The sequence below is a fragment of the Mustela nigripes genome, chromosome 1 (assembly GCF_022355385.1).
Source record: "Mustela nigripes isolate SB6536 chromosome 1, MUSNIG.SB6536, whole genome shotgun sequence".
Lineage (NCBI taxonomy): Eukaryota > Metazoa > Chordata > Mammalia > Carnivora > Mustelidae > Mustela > Mustela nigripes.
The window spans coordinates 150,948,549-150,969,178 of NC_081557.1; the positions used below are offsets into that span (position 1 = coordinate 150,948,549).

The 20,630-nt window shown below is 36.3% G+C and overlaps 1 protein-coding gene across 6 annotated transcripts in view; it reads left to right on the top strand.

The window, feature by feature from the left end:
* Positions 1–20,630, top strand: part of PTPN13 (protein tyrosine phosphatase non-receptor type 13) — a 204,549-nt gene that overhangs the window by 44,534 nt on the left and 139,385 nt on the right. For all 6 annotated transcript variants that reach the window (XM_059375355.1, XM_059375373.1, XM_059375364.1 and 3 more), the window contains exon 2: positions 6,652–6,771. In XM_059375355.1, coding sequence (XP_059231338.1) covers positions 6,657–6,771 — 115 coding nt within the window. In that variant the 5' untranslated portion in view covers positions 6,652–6,656. The remainder of the gene's footprint in view (positions 1–6,651; positions 6,772–20,630) is intronic.

The following is a 20,630-nucleotide window of genomic DNA, read 5'->3' on the forward strand; positions in this document are numbered from 1 at the left end:
TTTGGGTAAATACCTACTAGTACAATTGGTGGATCATAGGATATCTCTATTTTTAACTTTCTGAGGAACCTCCATACTGTTCCCCAGGGCAGCTACACCAGTTTGCATTCCCATCAACCATGCAAGATGGTCCCCTTTTCCATTTGATACTGTGTCTAAGTATATTTTGTCTAATTGATTTTCTCCTAACTTAAAAAAAAAAAAAAATAACGGCCTGTGGGGTGCCTGGGTGGTGCAGTTCATTGAACATCTAACTCTTGATTTCAACTCAGGTCCTGATCTCAGGGTCGTGAGATTGAGCCCCATGTCAGCCCTGTGTCAACTCCATGCTCAGCGAAGAGTCCACTTGAGATTCTCCTTCCGTCTCACTCTGTCCCTCTCACTTGTGTGCAGTCTCTCTCTTTCTCTCTTTCTAAAATAGAGTTTTTAAAAAATGGCCATTGCGGTATTATGGTATGCAGAAAAGGTTATTGAAAATAATTTTTAGGGCGCCTGGGTGGCTCAGTGGGTTAAGCCGCTGCCTTCGGCTCAGGTCATGATCTCGGGGTCCTGGGATCGAGTCCCACATCGGGCTCTCTGCTCAGCGGGGAGCCTGCTTCCTCCTCTCTCTCTCTCTCTGCCTGCTTGTGATCTCTCTCTCTGTCGAATAAATAAATAAAATCTTTAAAAAAAAAAAAAAAAAAAAGAAAAAAAAAAAGAAAATAATTTTTAAATTTTTATTAAATAAGAAATTCTAAAACCTAGTTCTTAAGCTTCTAAGGTCAAATTAGTTATACTTGTAGACGATTTTAATAGTTACTCTTAAGGAGTTCTTTGGTTTGTAATCACATTTTCCAAACCTTATCAATTAAATTTTCTTAAATATTTTAAACTGCATTCATATAACTAACAGTAAATTTTTAAAAGTATTTCAAGGGCACCTTGGTGGCACAGTTGGCTGAACGTCTAACTCTTGGTTTTGGCTCCAGTAGTGATCCCGGGATGGTGAAATTGAGCCCTGTGTCAGATTTGCTCATTGCAGAGTTGGCTTGAGATTCTCTCTCTACCTCTTCCTCTGTCTCTTCCACTTATGCTCTCTCTTTCTAAAATAAATAAATCTTTAAAAATAAAAGATATTTCCGTTGTCTGACTGACCAAAAACAAAACAAAACAAAAACAAAAAACCCTTCCCCAGTACTTAAATAACCTGATGAATGAAAACGTGTAAGTATGCTGAGATTTAAGTTCTCTTAGATGTTCCAGTGGCATTTTGTACATTTTAAAATACAAGTCTGCACTCATTTTCCCAATTACTTTATTTAAATTGGCATCACAAAGTATATCTGTTATTGTATCTGACCTAGTTCTCTTAAACACTAGAAACAACCAAATACCAAATATATACAGATTCTTTAATTTTATTTTTTAAGACTTTTTTGAAGATTTTATCTATTTGTTTATTTGTCAGAGAGAGAGAGAGTGAGCACAAGCAGGCAGGGGGAGCAGCAGGCAGAGGCAGAGGAGAAACAGGCTCCCTGCTGAGCAAGGAACCCAATGTAGGACTTGATCTAAGGACCCTCGGATTATTACCTGAGCCGAAGGCAGTGGTTTAACCAACTGAGCCACCCAGGTGTCCCAAGATTTATTTATTTATTTTAAAGAGAGCATATGCATGAGCAAGAGGAGGGGTAGAGAGAGAGAATCTCAAGCAGACACCCTACCTAGTGGGGAGCCCCGTGGAGGGTTTAATCCCCCAACCCTGAGATCATGACCTGAGCCGAAATCAGGAGTTGGACACTTGACCAAATGAGCCACCCAGGTGCCCCAAAGGTTCTTTAATTTTCAAAAATACCAATATATATGAGCTTATTTCTCTTAAACTTTTTATTAACTTCATTGCGAGTCTTTAGGTTAAAAGATACTTATAGTTTTGGGGGTTGCTTTCTCAGCTCATGGTTTTTTAATGACCAAAGATGTCCTTAGCCAAGACGGTGAATGGATATTTGCCCAAAGCTAGTGGCACACACACAGCTGTATTCTATAGTTGTTTTGTTCTAAAATAGGGTAATCTTATAGCCCTATTTCCTTAGAACCAACACACCGAATTCATTAGTCTACTCCCCACCCCAGACAGTTGTTACATGACTTGATTGGATTCAATTAATCTATTTACTATTTCATTCTTTCTGGAATCACTTTTCTGGGCTCCCTATCTGTGAGTGACACAAATCCCTCAGGATTAAAATAACATCTGTTAGAATCCTTTTGTGTCTTTGTTGAACTGGGCACAGATTTAAGGTCATGACAGTTAATACTTGTGTTAATCAAAAACACAATAATGATTCTGGTTATGTAATATAATTAATTTTTCTTATTTGAAAGTCTTCCCTTAAGCTTAATTATATAACCAACAACATTCAAGGAAACAAAAGTGAAGAATACGGTTAAATTTACTGTAAAGCAGAACCTCTTTGATAGTAAAATAATTCCAGTCATACATCTCTACCCCAGGTTATCTGGTACTGTGCCTAAAGAAAATAATTAAAGTAATACACTTTCAAGAATTTTCATGACAGGGATGCCTGGGTCATGCGTTAAGCGTCTGCCTTCGGCTCAGGTCATGATCCCAGGGTTGTGGGATCCAGCATCACATTGGGCTCCATGCTTAGCAGGAGCCTGCTTCTCTCTGTCTCTACCATTTTCCCTTCTTGTGCTTTCCCTCCCTCTGTCAAATTAAAAAAAAAAAAAAAAACTTAAAAAATATTAATTTTCATGACAAATTGTTTCCCTCGTCTATTGGTTGACTTCAAGCTTCTTTTTCTCCACTTCTTCTCTTTTATTTTTCTTTTTGCATCCTTCTACTTTTGCCTTTCTTCCATTCCTTTGTCTTGTCTTTCAGAACTAATGATCTGGAAACTTGTAGTAAAGGTGAATAAAAGTAATAGAAAAAAAGATGATGATGGTAAGCAGTTGCCAAACATGGTGACAATTTAGAAGGTATAGTGTTTGATTTTTAGAAAGCTGCTTTAACGTTACATTAAGTTCTGAGACTGGGCGATCAGAAGGGTGATGCAGTTTTTAAAAATCTTAAGCCTTTTTTTAAAGCAAACTATAAATTATAAATTTCCAATCTATTCTGTTAGCTAGATAATATTGCTTGAAAAAACAATGTTCCTTCTATGTTTTGGAGTTCCAAAAGTTCCAACCAGAGATGCATAGAGATCCCACTACACTAAATAGAAAAAAATTTAATAAAAATTAAGAGGATTAATAAAATATAATTCAGCCTGATTGAGTCAAACAACAGAAGTATAATTAGTAATCTTTATAGATAGAGAATTCAAACACTGAAAAAATTCTGTTGGTTGAGAAGTTACTTTTACTTTTTCGTTTTCTTACAGGAAATAGTTATATTTTAAAAACGTATTCCTTTAAAAATAAGTAAAAATCTGTATCTTAAGATTTAAAACTTCGTGTGTGTGATACAGATCACTTTCTTTACAATGCATAAGGTATAATCATAAACAATTTATTCTGTTCCCCTTCCTTCCTTCCATCCTCTCTTCCTTCTTTCCTTCCTTTCATAAAAGAAGTTTTTCTCTTGCCTCTATGTAAAAAACTCAGTCTTGGAGCATCTGGGTGTCTGAGTCAGTTAGGTGCCTGACCCTTGACTTTGGTTCAGGTCATGACCTCATGGTGGTGAGATCAAACGCCGGCATCGGGCTCCACACTGGGCATGAAGCCTGCTTGATTCTCCCTCTCTTCTTTCCCTCTGCCCCCTCCCCCTCGCATGTGTGTGGAGGCACACACACACTCTCTCTCTCTTAAAATAAATAAATAAATAAATAAATAAATAAATATTAAAAATAAAAACTCAGATTCCATCATTCTCTCCTTATAGTCACTTAATAACTACAGTCACTCAAGTTGAAAATACAGTGTCAATTCCATAATTAGAAGTGCCTAGTTAGTATATTAATCAGCAGTTATGTCCTCCTTCAAAGCTAAAAGTAATCCCCTCCCCTTGCTACGGTTAGCTATAGGTGGAAGGCAGTGTGCTTGACTTTTTCTTTCTGTTGCTTATCTTCTTACCCACTGGAAAGTTGCTTTATCTGATCGCACCAGAATTTAAACTGGGGGCAGGAAGAAAGGTAGAGGCAAACAATTTTTTACCTGACTTGTAAATCTTTTTGAACTTGTGAGTTCTTAAGGCTGACTCTTTCTCTTATGTGTACTTTTGTGTGTTCTTCAGAGACCTTTACTGGAGCTATATTTCCTGTGACATTTCAGAAAATGATTCCTCCTATGAGCCAGTACTGAATTCTTTTTCCTCTTCCTTCTCCTTCTATCCCTACCCTTCCTGTTCATCCACCCTTCCCCCACTTTCCCCCTTCTGGAGGTACTCTGGGAACTCAAGAGGTACTCTGAGTAGGGTTGGGGTTTTGTGTGTGTGTGTGTGTTTTTTTTTAAGATAACTTTCCTGAGATATAATTGACATATCATAAAATTTACTCTTCTAAAATGTACCTTCAGTGGTTTTTAGTGCAGACACGGAGTTATGCAACCATTACCACAACCTGAATTTTGTAACATTTTCATCATCTGAGTAGGATTTTGGTAGCTCCAAGCTGGCCATCTGTGTGGGCCTGCTTATTTATATCTCCCCATCCCAAAAACAGTATGTTTCCTCACTCTGAATCTCATGTGCCCTCCTCAGGCACTGGTCTGTGGTGTCCTCCCAATGGCATTCTCCCTAATATCAGGGAAGGGTACCAGGTAGGGTCAAACAAAGGCACCTTTCTATACACCTCCTGTTTTGGTGGGGGCATGAAAATCAGTATAGCTATCTTCAAAGAAATTCTTTTTTTTTTAACAAATAAAAGTGCACATTTTATTTAACCTGATATATTTAAAACATTATCATCTCAACATGTATTGACAAAGAAATTCTTTATATGCAATTTTCTCTCTACTCTTTTTATCTTGTGTGTAGGCTTTAGAGCAAAGTAACCTGTTCTCAGACATCTTACTTTGGAAATTTGCTACAGGGTAGACTATCTCACAAATCCTGTTGATATCTGATTTCTAATAATATCTTGATATGTCTGTTGAAACTTCAAACTTCATACAGTGCTTTATGCAGAAGATAATAACTCAGATGTCTCTTAGCAATACAGCTTATTCTTCTTTTTAATGTACTATCATTTAATCAAGTGCATAAGAGACAGAGTATTTTGGGGGTGGGGGATGGGTGCCTGAATAAATAATCACTTCTGTATAAGCTAAGTAAAAATGCCTTTGGCTTTTTCTAAGCAATATCTTTTATCTTCCCTTTTAACTACTACATTGTACATTTAAGTACATACTCCTTAAGGCAGATCCTATGCATAAAATACTATGGTAAACATTTGAAAAGGAAAGTGGCAGGACAAGGTTGTCCTCTGTAGCTGGAGTTGCTTTTTTCCAGTCTGGGTTAAAGTAACATAAATACAAATTTTAAAAAAATATTAGCTATCCTTGTTAGCTGAATAAACAAAGTCAGCTTTTGTCTGAAACAGCTGTTTTTTATACATTAATTTTAAAATTTAATGAAGGATATAATTACAGAAAATAAGCATTTAACATTTCCATTTCCTCTAGCTTCTTTTCCAAACCCATCTCTTTCTGCCTACCAAGAGATATGCATTATGCACATTACACTTAAATTGGTTGGGATGGTTAGAAATCTTAGTGATCAAGGGCAATTGCCTTTTCAAGAAATGAAGGAAACTTAATATATGATGATATTGAGTAGCTGCATCCCCACCTTTCACAATGAAAGAAGGATTATTTTCCCCATAGAAAACCTTAAAAATTGTCATTATATCACCCACTTAATTGAATGCCATTGAAAAAACCGACCCTACAAAAATGTCCCTACAAAGTCACCCTTCTGAGTTTTTAATTCATTCTCCATATAGGTAAATTACAAAGCACGTTTACAGGAATAGACTTTTTCTCCATTATAAACCCCAAAATGGCATTATTATTATTATTAATTATTATTATTATTCCCATGTCACAGATGAGAAACTGAGTTTTAGACATGAAATGACTTTTCCAAGGGCAAATGATAAGTTGACAGCATAGTTGGACCTAAAAGTACTTAAGTCCATTCAGTGCAAATTTTATAGTTATACTACATATATCGAAGACAGAGAAATCAGTTAGTGAATGGAAGAAATGTGTTCCATCTTATTTCAGCTCCACACATTGAGGCTGTAGGAGCTCCTCTCCTCATTTTAGCTGGGATGCATAGAATGAAGCCTAGAACTATAATCTGAAAGGCCTTCTGTTCGGTCTGGCTGTTTTGATGTAATCATCTGCACTTTGCTGCCTCCTGGTACCTTGAACTTTCTGTTTTCTTCCATGAAATAGTCATCATCTGTTTTCTGGTTCAGACCAAAAAGCTGGCCCTGTGGGGCTAGGGCAGGGAGCTGGTTTGAGGTTTTTTCCCTCCAGTTCCTTTATCCTCTATGAATTTGAGTTGTAGTGTAATACCTAGATTGAAGACCATATTGAGAAATTAGGTAGGCAGGAACCTCAGTCTCTTATCACTAGTATGGAACTTCACTACTGTAAGTGCAGTACAAGTTGCTGATGTGTACCCCATCTATTACCTTTGCTTCTTAGGTAATATGCACGTGTCACTAGCTGAGGCCCTCGAGGTGCGGGGTGGACCTCTGCAGGAAGAAGAAATATGGGCTGTATTAAATCAAAGTGCTGAAAGTCTCCAAGAATTATTCAGAAAAGGTAAGTCTTTTTGTCTTTTTTTGGCATATCAGATAGGTGAAAAACACATAAGGAGGCAGAGTATAGAAAGGAATACTTTTTTTCTTATCTTTCTTTGGACTAAAAAAGCTCAGATCTTCCCTACCTTCATTTGAACATCTTCTTTGTCCCTCATATTGTGCTAGGTGCTGAAAATACAATGCTGATCAAAACCAAAAACATTGACGGGAGCTTGTAATCCAGTGCAGAAAATTGCTATTAGTAAAATATATAAGCAAATGTAAAAAATGCAACCATGACAAGGGCTACAAAGCAGGGGAATCCGTGGCTATGACCCCTAATAAGATTTGATGCGGACATGGGGAAGAAAAGGAAAGTTCCCTGAATAAGTCATCTCTGAGCTAAGATCTGAAAAAAGAGAAGTTAACCAGAGGAGAAGAAGGGGAAAACATTCCTGTCAGAAACCATAATATGTGTATCCCTGTAACTCCAAATTGGGATAATGTAGACTGAATAACTAGTTTGGTGCTTCCCTATATAGATTATGACCTGGTCCAAATCACTGTGTAGCATTTTGGAGCTGGAAAAGTTACGGAGTCACTGTCCAGAAACATTTAATACTCTACTGAAATGCTCTACATGAAGATGGTATTCACCATTCAGACTACATGGCCAACACCTATTCAGAATAGTAAATAAAGAAACCAAGCTTCATCTAAAAGAAGAATTAAACTTTAAAACTGTTTTGAGTAATTTAATCAGACACAATAATTGTTACAGAAATGGGGGAAGATTTGAGCATATAATGGTTTCTCAGAATATGGTGTCTGGATGGGTAGCATAACCATCATCTGAAATTGGTTAGAAACACAAATAATGTAGGCCCATGCTAGACCTACTGAATACAAAACTCTAGGGGTAGGGCCCAGCAATTTATGTTTATCGAGTCCTTAAGGATATTCTGATACCTGTGAGAGAATCGTTATGCAGGGGAATTGCTGAAGACCAAGAGCCCATGGGAACCTTTTGGAAGGTGTAGGGGTGACCACTCATTGAGTATAAGAAGGTCTAGAGCAGAGAGGAAGAATGTTTGGAGACAGGTGATAAAGCTTTGTCATAGTTGCTTTTATATTCTAATCCAGGGATAAGAATTTGAAACAGTGTTAGGGCCCTCCCAATTCTGCTATAAACAAGGTGTGTAAGAATCTTTGATTAGAGTTAGGATTACTCTAAAAAAAAATGTATTCATTTTATATAATGCCACTTACTTAAATCTAGCTATTTTAAGTAGACCTTGTCTTTGCTTCATTTTAATTTTAATTGTCAGACAATTAAGAAGTATGGGTATTCCAGAATATAGAGCAGCAACCGTGCTCCAAAGATGTTGTTGAAGGAAGGATATGTTGGTGGCATTCCTTAGCTAATAGTCAGTTTAATATTTAAGAAACAACTGTTGGCTGTGAGGTTTTGTGTGAAAGATCCCAAGTGGAGGATGACACCGTTGGCCTTAAAGGTTCACTCAGATCAGACAGGATGCATGTGTAGAATTTACTGTGCCAAATAAATGATTGGGGCAGTAAGTACTAGAGATGTTCAAAGGAGGGAGAGATAATACCTCTTTTTGTTGTACTAATGGCAGGATCACTTCCCTGGCCATGACTCATACAGAGTATCTGGCACACTGCAAATACCTGGGGGTTTTCTTCTTTCAAATTGTATAATGTTAATAGAGATTGAATGTCTGAATGTAAAGTACTTGTCATTGAGATAAAATTACTGCACACCATATTGGCACATTACAATGGAGAGACTGGTTATGTTATAAAATAAATTGTGAGGCATTTAGGTCTTAAACACTGTCCAGTGGGAGCTGGATACCGTAAAGCCTTGAGTCTAATTCACAAGGAAACAACAGTAATACAGATAAATTGAATTTGGCTTCTTTGGCCGTCTAGAAATTAGCAACTACTATAATTGCCAATTGGAAATTTGTATTTATTTGGAGGGAATTTATGCTTATTTGATTTTTTCTTTTTTACCCGAAATCTCTTAGATTTTCATTTCTTTGTTTGATAACACAGTGTCTTTTTAGCCCAAGTTCTTCTCCTGACTATTATAACAAACTGAAATTAAATAATTATTACTTTGCTTAGTTTGTGAAGGAATGGTATTGGTCTTGGTTTTCTAGTACACCCCCTTATGAATAACAGTAGAAATGTTAGTGGTGGAAAAGCAAGTAAAATACAGTGGTCTCTAAGAAGTTTGTTTTTCTAAAATGCATTTTCTTCTCTTGGTTTTGTCTTTTTTTTTTTTTTTTAAGATTTTATTTAGTTATTTAACAGAGAGAGATTACAAGTAGGCAGAGAAGCAGGCAGAGAGAGAGGCGGAAACAGGCTCCCTGTTAGCAGAGAGCCCGATGTGGAGCTTGATCCCAGAACCCCGGGATCATGATCTGAGCCGAAGGCAGAGGCTTTAACCCACCGAGCCACCCAGGTGCCCTTTGGTTTTGTCTTTTTGTGCCTATGATGTAAACCTTCGTTTTGCTTCTGATGGGTGGTATTTCTTCTCTATCTTGAACTTGCACATGGCTCCTGTGTCTTTTTCAGTATATAGGTTCAAGTATGAGCTCCTATGAATACAAGGCTGGAAATAAACATTTCCACTGGGAGATTACTGAACACAAATTAAGAAGATGTTTTTTCATCTTTTTGAGCCTCCCAGCAATTTAAGGTTTTTGGCTTTTTTAAAAAAAAAACAAAATTATTGTGGTTGTTATTCATAGAATAATGATAATCTAAGCATGACCCTATTGAAAAATATCATATTTAAATGAGTTTCCTGGGCACCTATGTGGCTATGGGTTAAGCCTCTGCCTTCAGCTCAGATCATGGTCCCAGGGTCCTGGGATCTCTCTCTCTCTCTTAATGCATTTCACCTAATCATTTTTAGGGATAAGGAAACATGGCCTGGTTTAAATGACTTATAAGAATTAATGTTGGCAGAGCAAAGCTAATATAACTATCTTAAAATAAGTCATTATGAACAATACCTATTTAGAGCCATAACATTACGTCATTATACATGACAATAAAGTTTAAAAATTGATTGCCTTTCTAGGATGTTTAGAGGATGTTATAGGATGTTCAGGATGTTTAGAGAAGTAACATCGGGGGACCAAAGTGGCATCACTTCAGATTCTACAGATATTAAAGGAATAATAAGGTTAAGTTAGGACCAAAGATGTTGAAAAAATTGAAATGGAAATTGAAATTCAATGTTGAAATTGAAACGGACACCTTAAAAGACGGAAACTACCAAAGTTCATTCGAGAATGAGTAGACAACCTGAATTGCCCTATATCTATGAAGGTGAATGAATGTATATTTGTAAATATTCCACAAAGAAAATCCCAAGCTCACATTGCTTCACTAGAGAATTCTAAAAATTTATGGAAGAAATAATAACAAATTCTATATCAAACACTTGAAGAAAATTGAAGAGAAGCAAATACTTCCCAACTAATTCTCTGAGGTCAACATTAATATCAAAATCAGACAACAATGGGCACCTGAGTGGCTTAGTGGATTAAGCCTCTGCCTTCGGCTCATGTCATGATCTCAAGGTCCTGGGATCGATCCCCACATCGGGAATCTCTGCTCAGTGAGGAGCCTGCTTCCCTCTCTCTCTGTCTGCCTCTCTGCCTACTTGGGATCTCTCTGTCAAATAAATAAATAAAATCTTAAAAAAAAAATCAGACAACAATATTAAAGAAAATAAAACTGTAGACCAATATAACTCATGAACATAGAGGCAAAAAAAAAAAAATTTGTGTGTGTGAGAGAGAGCATGAGTGTGAGGGAGGTGGCAGAAGGAAAGGGAGAGGAGAATCATTAGCAGGCTCCACACTCAGCACAGAGCCCAGGGTGTTCAATCTTAGGACCCTGAGATCTTCTTCCCCTCCCCTCAACCCTGAGATCTTCTTAACACATTATTAAGAGAATGACAGGAGAAGTCACAAACTGGGAGGAAATATTTGTAAATGATGTAACTGATAAAAGGCTTGTATCAGAATATATAAAGAATTCTCAAAACTTAATAGTAAAGGAGAAAGCAAACCCCCAAAATAGGCAGAAGATTTGAAGAGTTAGCTCTCCAAACAGGATATACAAATTTCTGGTTTCAAATAACTGAAATTATTAGACTTCAGGGAAATAAATACAAAATCTCAATATCATTAGTCATCAAGAAGATGTGAGATTAAAGCCGCAAAGATATTATTTCACATCTATTAGAATATATATACTGCTGGGGATATAAAATGATCCAGTTTCACATTTTAGAAACTGTTTTATAAGTTTCTTGAAAAGTTAAATATACACTTATCATACACTTATAAATACTTAACCAAAAGAAATTAAAACCTATGTCCATACAAAGCCCTGTATGTAGATACTCATCTTAGCTTTATTTGCAGTAGGCAAAACCTGGAAGCAAACCAAATGTCCTTCAACAGGTGAATGGATAAACAAATTGTAGTATGTCCATATAATGAAACAATACACAGCAATAAAAAGGGCTAAAATTTTTTTTTTATTAACATATAATGTATTATTAGCCCCAGGAGTACAGGTCTGTGAATCGCCAGGTTTACACACTTCCCAACACTTACCATATCACATACCCTCCCCAATGTCCTCAACCCAACCACCTTCTCCCTTCCCCCCTCCCCCCAGCAACCCTCAGTTTGTTTTGTGAGATTAAGAATCTCTTACATTTTATCTCCCTCCAAATCCCATCTTGTTTAATTTATTCCCTTCCTACCCCTAAAAACCCCCATGTTGCCTCTCAACTTCCTCATTTCAGGGAGATCATATGATAATTGTCTTTCTCCGATTGACTTATTTCACTTAGCATAATACCCTCTAGTTCTATCCATGTCATTGCAAATGGCAAGATTTCATTTCTTTCGATGGCTGCATAGTATTCCATTGTGTGTATATATATATATACCACATCTTCTTTTTTTTTTTTTTAAGATTTTATTTATTTATTTGACAGAGAAATTACAAGTACACTGAAAGGCAGGCAGAGAGAGAGAGAGAAGGAAGCAGGCTCCCTGCTGAGCAGAGAGGCCGATGCGGGACTCGATCCCAGGACCCTGAGATCATGACCTGAGCCGAAGGCAGCGGCTTAACCCACTGAGCCACCCAGGTGCCCCGCTATATCACATCTTCTTTATCCATTCATCTGTTGATGGACCTCTAGGTTCTTTCCTTAGTTTGGCTATTGTGGACATTGCTGCTATACATACTCGGGTGTTTGTGCCCCTTCGGATCACTACATTTGTATCTTTAGGGTAAATACCCAGTAGTGCAATTGCTGGGTCATAGGGTAGCTCTATTTTCAACTTTCTGAGGAAAAAAGAGGTAAACTTTTGATACATGGAGCAATGTGGGTTAATTTCAAAATAATGAAGGAAGTCAGACAAAAAAAAAACAAAACCCATACGGTATGATTCTAATCTAAAACCCTAAAATATGCAAACTACACTATAGTAATAAAGCAGATTAATGGTTGCTTGGGATGAGAAATTGAAGAAAGGATAGAATGCAGGGATTACAAAGTGTGTTAGAAAACTTTTGTGTGGTGGTGGATATGTTTATTATCTTGATAGTGATAATAGTTTCACAAGTGCATTCAAATGTCAGAACACCAAATTGTACTCTTTCAGTATATGTAGTTATGTGTCATATTATGCTTTAATATGGCTACTTTAAAAATATATCAAATGTTTTTGAAAATTTGTTTTTAAATTTAGAACGTGGCCTTTTTTTTTCTTAATTTGAAACTCTGGGGATTTCTGTTTGTTTTGAAGCTCTTACTTTTTTTTTTAAGATTTTAATTATTTGAAAGAGTGAGAGCACAAGCAGGGGGAGGGGCAGAAGGAGAGGTCAGAGGGAGAAGCAGACTCCCTGCTAAGCAGGGAACCCAATGTGGGACCCAAATCTAGGCCCCCTAGATCACAACCCAAGCCAAAGGCAGATTCCCCACCTTTAAAAATTAATATCATCAAATTCTTATAATAGAATCATCTAATTAGTATATATAAACAGTAAATAAAGTATAATATATTAAAGTGATAGAAATATGGGAGGACAGTTCAAGATACTGAAAATTTTAAAAACAGGCAGGGTTACAGACTGTATCTTGCTCTTTCAAGAGTCCTATATTGAAATCCTAACTCCTGATAGCTCATGATATGACTGTATTTGGAGGTGGGTCTTTAAAGAGCTAAGTTAAGTTAAAATGAGGTTATTTGAGTGGGCTCTAATCCAATATGACTGATGTTTTAATAATAAAAAATTAGGACAGACACACACAGAGCAAAGACTAGGTGAGGACACAAGGAGAAGATGGCCACTGACAAGCCAAAGACAGAGGGCATAACAGAAACCAGGCCTACTGGCACCATGCTCATATATTTCTAGATTCCAGAATTGTGAGAAAATTCTATTGTTGAAGTTACTCTGGCTCTGATACTTGTAGTGGTAACCTTAGCAATTTAATATAGGCAGGATTAAAAAAAATTAAAATATCTAGAAAGTAAACATATAGTTCCTAAGCTTATAACCTCGTAAGAGATCTTTAAAAACAGTTTACACAGATTCCCTTTTCTTTTTATAGAGAAAATTAGTAAACTGTACAAAAAACTGAGGAGTTCACTTAGATATTAAAAATATAAGGGAGTTGGGGCACCTGGGTGGCTCAGTGGGTTTAGCCTCTGCCTTTGGCTCAGTTCATGAACCCAGGGTCCTGGGATCGAGCCCCACATCGGGCTCTCTGCTCGTCGGGGAGCCTTCTTCCTCCTCTCTCTCTGCCTGCCTCTCTGCCTGCTTGTGATCTCTGTCTGTCAAATAAATAAATAAAATCTAAAAAAAATAAAAAATTAAAAAAATTAAAATATAAGGGAGTTAAGGTTCATGGAAGATTGAATGAGAAGGTCCAACATATCCCTAACAGGAGTTCCAAAAAAGAAAACTAGAGAGAATGAGAAATAAAACAATAAACAAAACTATAATAATAAAGATTTTTCAGAATTGATTAAATACATACAACTTCATATTCCAGAAGTTTAAGTCACAGTCAAAAGAAATAGATATCTATCCATACCTAGATTCATGGGCTTGGACATACAGAACACAATAGACAAAGAGAAGTTTTTTAAAGCCATCAGAAAAGAAAACATGGATTAGTTACAATGAAAAAACACTTAGACTAATTGTGGATTTCATAACAGCAACAATAGAATCAGAATTTGGTAAAATATTACCTTAGAACTGCTATGAGAATATGTTGTAATTATTTTTAAAATAATGAAAGAAGAAAAATTATTAAAGAATAACCTAAAACAACACTGTCTAATGGAAATATAATATGCATCATGGATATAATTTAAAATTATCTAGGAGCCATTTTTAAAAAATTTTTATTTTTTATTAACATATAATGTATTAGTCACAGGGGTACAGGTCTGTGAATCATCAGGTTTGTATAGTTCATAGCACATACCTTTCCCAATGTCCATAACCCCACCACTGTCTCCTACCCCCCTCCCTCCAGCAACTCTCAGTTTGTTTTGTGAGATTAAGAGTCTTTTATGGTTTGTCTCCCTCCTGATCCCATCTTGTTTCATTTATTCTTTTCTTACCCCCAAACCCCCTACATTGGCTCTCAACTTCCTCATATCAGGGAGGTCATTTGATAATTGTCTTTCTCTGATTGACTTATTTTGCTAAGCATAATACCCTCTAGTTCCATCCACATTGTTGCAAATGGTAAGATTTCATTTCTTTTGATGGCTGCATCGTATTCCATTGTGTATCTATACCACATCTTCTTTATCCATTCATCTGTTGATGGACCTCTAGTTTCTTTCCTTAGTTTGGCTATTGTGGACATTGCTGCTATAAAAATTCGCGTGCACATGCCCCTTTGGATCACTACATTTGTATGTTTAGGAAAAATACCCAGTAGTGCAATTGCTGGGTCATAAGGTAGCTCTATTTTCAACATTTTGAGGAACCTCCATGCTGTTTTCCAGAGTGGTTGCACCAGCTTGCATTCCCACCAACAGTGTAGGAGGGTTCTCCTTTCCCTAGGAGCCATTTTTAAAAAGGCTTAAAAAGAAATAGGTGAAATTAATTTTACTGTATTTAATCTATTAAAATATTCTAATATGTAGTCAATATTAAAAAGTATTAATAAGATGTACACTTATTTATATTAATTTAAAATTATTTTATATTCATAACCCATCTCAATATACTCTAAATTTCATCAAGAATATTTAGGTCTTATGAAATGTATTGATGAAAAAGTATATTTACATACTCAAGCTGTTCCAAGCATACTTTAAGCAGTTTCCCAAAAACTGATTAAATATTCATTCTTAAATTTATTCATTTTTTTTAAGTAGACTCCATGACCAGCATGGAGTCCAACACAGGGCTTCAACACATGACCCTGAGATCAAGAAGTCACTTAACCAACTGAGTGATACAGGTGCACTTTCATTTTAAAATTTAAAATATATGTGAAATTCAGTTTCTCACTTATGTTCGGCACATTTCCAGTTCTTAAAAGCTGTATGTGGCTAATCGCTACTCTACCAGAATGTGCAGATAGAATTTAATGTCCTCTTAAACCGGCAAAACAAAAGCATTTTCATGAAAAAGTGAATATTTACCATTAATGAAACATCATTGAAGAAACTACTAAAAAATGTATTTCCAGAAGAAGGAAATTTAACCCAAAAGGAAGAAGAAGGCTTAACAAAGGAATGATAAGCACAACAATTAGCTAACTTGATGGCAAATCTAAATAAGCATGGTCTATATTAAAACATTAAGAAAGATGATGTCAAATTTAAGTTTACAGATAATAATATTTAGGTAAATGATAGGAGTTAAAACAGCTTAAAGGTCTGACTTATGGGAATGATAGGTTTATTGACTTTAGAGCTTGCATAGTAATATCCTCAAAATTTGTGAGATAATCAGAAAACAAAAAGAGAGAAATGTGCAGGCATGCCTGGGTGGTTCAGTGGGTTAGGCCTCTGCCTTTGGCCCTGATCATGATCTCAAGGTCCTAGGATGGAGTCCTACATCTGGCTTTCTGCTCAGCAGGGAGCCTGCTTCCCCCTCTCTCTCTGCCTGCCTCTCTGCCTACTTGTGATCTCTCTCTCTGTCAAATAAATAAAATCTTGAAAAAAAAAAAAAAAAGAGAGAGAGAGAAATATACAACTTCCAATCTGGTAGAAACAATGGAGAATAAATAACTCAACCTTGAGAAGAGAGACAAAGCACTGAACTTCAAACTGATTTCTTGGTTGATTTGTTTTATAAGCCTTTGTAGTAAATATAGAAAGTTTTTATGGATTAAAATCTTTTGAGTAAATCTTGGTACAGTCTATACAGATTTTAAAAGACCAAATCCTAACTAGTCTCTTCATATTACATTCCTAATTATCTACAATCATAATTTTCTTGATTAACAGGGTGTATCAGTTGTCTTTGACAAGCCACATCTTGCCCTGTCTTTATAAAGCCACAATGAACAGGTCCTTCAAGTTAAGTTTGTTTGAACCAGACAACATTACCCCATTTCTCTCCCTGGAAACAAACCATAAAACATGAAATTAGTATCTAGCATTCTTAAAATGAATAATGTCAGTTGCTTCACAAGTGTATGAAGCACTTGTAGTAAACCACACCTCCCCTCATAAATACACAGTGAATACACTGTTTTGGTTTGAAAATTTTTTGGCTCGAGATCTGACAGACCATTTTACAAATTTAAAGAGTCATACATTTTTTAAAAATTTGTTTGACAAAGAGGGCATGTGATAGACCACAAACAGTGGGAGAGGGTGAAGCAGCCTCCCCCACTAAGCAGGGAGCCCAACATGGGGCTAAATCCTAGGACCCTGGGATCATGACCTGAGTCAAAGGCAAATATTCAACTGACTGACCAGGCTCCCCAAGAGTCATATATATACACAGGAAAGTTGCTACAGGTCATTCTTTCTAGCTTCATCCTAGGCTGATAAAAAGAATTTTACTCACAATAAGTATTGTTTGAATTTCATAGTTAAGGATTTTTTTAAAAATATTGAGGTATCATATATGTAGTAAGGAGTGTTGTGCTTTTTTTCTTTTTAATAACTGGAAGTTTGTACTTCTTAATCCACCTCACCTACTTAATAAAGAGCATTATTGTTAATTGTACAGCCTGATGAATTATATGAAAGCACACACCCGTATAACTACCACCCAGATCAAGATATAGAACCTGGGAGGTCTCCCTCAAGCTCCTTCCTTTCAGTTCTCCTTCTTCCTCCTCCTCTGCCTCCTCCTTCTTTGATTATAGCTGAGACATAGTTTCAGGTATACAACACAGCGATTCAACTTCTGTATATGTTATGCTGTGCTCAGCACAAATGTAGCTACCATCTTTTGCCATACAACCCTCTTACAATATTTATTAATTGGGGGGGGAGAGCCTTTGAGTGTGGGGGAGGGGCAGAGAGTGAGGGAGAGAGAGAGACTCTCGAGCTGGCTCCACACCCAACATAGAGCTCAATCTCATAATCCTAAAATCATGATCTGAGCCGAAACCAAGACTTCCACGTTTAACCAACTAAGCCACATAAGTGCCCCTACAATATTATTAACTGTATTACCTATGCTGTGCCTTTTATTCCCATAACTTATTCATTCCATAACTGGAAGCCTGTATCTCCTACTTCCCTTCACTCGTTTTTCCTACCCTCCACCCCCTCCCTTTTGGCAGCCATTGGTTTGTTCTCTGTGTGTATAGATATGATTCTGCTTCTTGATTATTTATTTACTTGTTTTTTAGATTCCACATATGAGTAAAATCTTACAGTATCTGTCCTTCTCTTTCGGACTTAACTTAGCATAATACCCTCTAGGTCCATTCATGTTATCACAAATGGCAAGATCTCATCCTTTTTTGTGACTTGTAATATTCCTGTGTGTGTGTGTATTTGTGTATGTGTGTGTGTGTGTTTACCACATCTTCTTTATCCATTTGTCTATCAATGGACACTTAGGTTACTTCCGTATCTTGGTTATTGTAAATAATGCTGTAATAAACATAGAGCTGCATGTATCTTTTTTGAATTTTGTTTTGTTTTGTTTTGTTTTGTTTGGGTAAATACCCAGTAGTGTTATTACTGGATCATATATTTCTGTTTTTAATTTTTTTGAGGAAACTCCACACTGTTTTTCACAGTGGCTGCACCAGTTTACATTCCTACCAATAATGCACAATTTTCCCTTTTCTCCATATCCTCACCAACACTTATTTCTTGTCTTTTTGATTTTAGCCATTCTGATGGGTATAAGATGATATCTGGTTGTAGTTTTGATTTGCATTTCCCTGATAATTAGTGATGTTGAACATCTTTTCATGTGTCTGTTGGCCATCTGTATGTCTTTGGTAAGATGTCTTTTCAGGTCCTCTCTCCATTTCTTATTTTTATTTTTTATTCATTTTTTATTTTTAAAGATGTTATTTATTTATTTATCAGAGAGAAAGAGCATAAGCAGGTTGGGTGGCAGGTAGAGGAAGGAGCATGACCTAAGCCGAAGGCAGATGCTTAACCAACTGAACATCTCAGGCATCCAGCGCTGTCCATTTTTTAATCAGATTGTTTGGTTTTTTTGGTGGTGAGTTGTGTAACTTGTTTCATATTTTGGATCTTAATCTGTTATTGGCTGTATCATTTGCAAATATCTTCTGTTCAGAAGGTTGTCTTTTTATTTGTTGATGGTTTCCTTCACTGTGCAAAAGCTTTTTATTTGTTGTTTTTTTTTTTTTAAAGATTTCATTTCTTTATTTGAGAGAGAGTCAGAGAGGGAGAGAACAAGGAGGGAGGGGTCAGAGAGAGGAGCAGGGAGCCCAGCAGCTTTCCGGCTTGATCTGGGGACTCCAGGATAACGACCTGAGCCAAAGACAGACATTTAACTGACTGAGCCACATACGCACCCCAAAAGCTTTTTATATTGATGCAATCCCAGTAGTTTATTTTTGGTTTTTGTTTTCCTTTCCTGAGGAGACATAACTAGAAAAACGTTGTGATAGCTTATGTCAAAGAAATTATTCCCTATGATCTCTTCTACGAATTTTATGGTTTCAGGTCTCACACTTAGGTCTTTAATCCATTTTGAGTTTATTTTTGTGTGTGGTATGAGAAGGTGGTCCACCTTCATTCTTCTGCATGTGGCTGTCCAGTTTTCCCAACACCATTTGTTGAAGAGACTGTCTTCCCCCATTGGCATAGTCTTGTCTCCTTTGTTATATATTATTTGGCGATATATATGTGCGTTTCTTTCTTTTCCTAATTAATACTTGACTACCAAGAATAATCACTATTATGACCTGTTACATAGATAAATTTTGCTTGATTTTAAACATCATATAAATAGAATCATACAATGTAAACTGTTTTGTGTCTGAATTCTTTTACTCAACATTCTGAGATTCATCCACATTATATGACCAAGCTTTTTAAAGAAAAGGTTTTATGATTACTTCTCTATATTCTCAAATACAGAAATTAAAAGGGAGCTTTATGCCTCCTATCATTTAGTAACCAGTTAAGATTGTTACCTTTTGGGTGATGTGTATCAGTCATGTTTTACATTTTTACAAGAAATGTGTCCTAATATTTCTTTTTGGACAGTGGAATCGTTTGTCATTCAAATAAGCCTCCTTCTCCCATTTCTCTTCAGAAGGACAAATTCTTGAAAATGTAAATAGGATGGGGTATCTGAAGAGCAGCACAGAATAGCATTAGTAATCACAAAAATATTTTTCATAAATAGCTTCAGATCATGGTTATGTGGAATCATGTTGTCATAATTAAAGTCAGTTTCTCTCTGGCAAAAAAAGTTTCTCTCTGTACTTCGTTTTTCTAGAAATTGAAAATATAAACTAATCTTCATTAACTTTTTCATCCAATTCTTAAAAAATGAAATAAATGCCAGTCATCCTTAATATTTTTTGTTTTTCAACTATTGTATAAATTCCAGGTCCTTGAAAGTAAAGAGAAGTTGCTGAGTTCATTCTTGAAAATTTGTAATCTTTTTCCCCCAGTGTTATTCAGATAGCAGTAGTGGGAAAAGATGTTTTTTTTAGGTACTTGAAAATGTGTTGGAGGAAGAAAAAATAAAACTTGTTGTTTTATAAATGGCCTTTAATTTAAAATTTTTTTCCGTTGCTGATTACCTTGGTTATAGTTTAATTTGCCAGACAAAATGTAATGCAGCCACTGCATAATCTACAGAGGCTGTCAGGAGGGTGCTGGGAAGCAGTAGAAATGCCTTTGAAAGGGGCACCTGGGCTGCTCGTTGTTAAGCATCTACCTTCGGCTCAGGTCATGATCTGAGGGTTCTGGGATCAAGACTCTCATCTAGGTCTTTTCTCCATGGGAGTCTGCTTCCCCCTTTCCCACTCCCCCTGCTTGTGTTCCCTCTCTCGCTGTCTCTCTGTCAAATAATAAAATCTTTAAAAAAAAAAAAAATGCCAATGCTTTAAGAAGTTTGGCACTGGGTTCCAAAATATAACCAAGTTTTGAAATGGACTTTACCATTCAAGATGAGCATTGTCACAACTACTTGACTGGGTTGGTTAAATAAGCTATGATTGGCATATTTTCAGCAAAAAACCACTTTCAAACAAATTTGTCTTTTAGAAGTCTGCAGCGTAAAAGATTTCATATATGGGAAATAGTTTTGTTCTCGATATTTGGGCTCTCCTTCAGGAAATAAAATTTGTTGTTAGTCCTAGTGTCT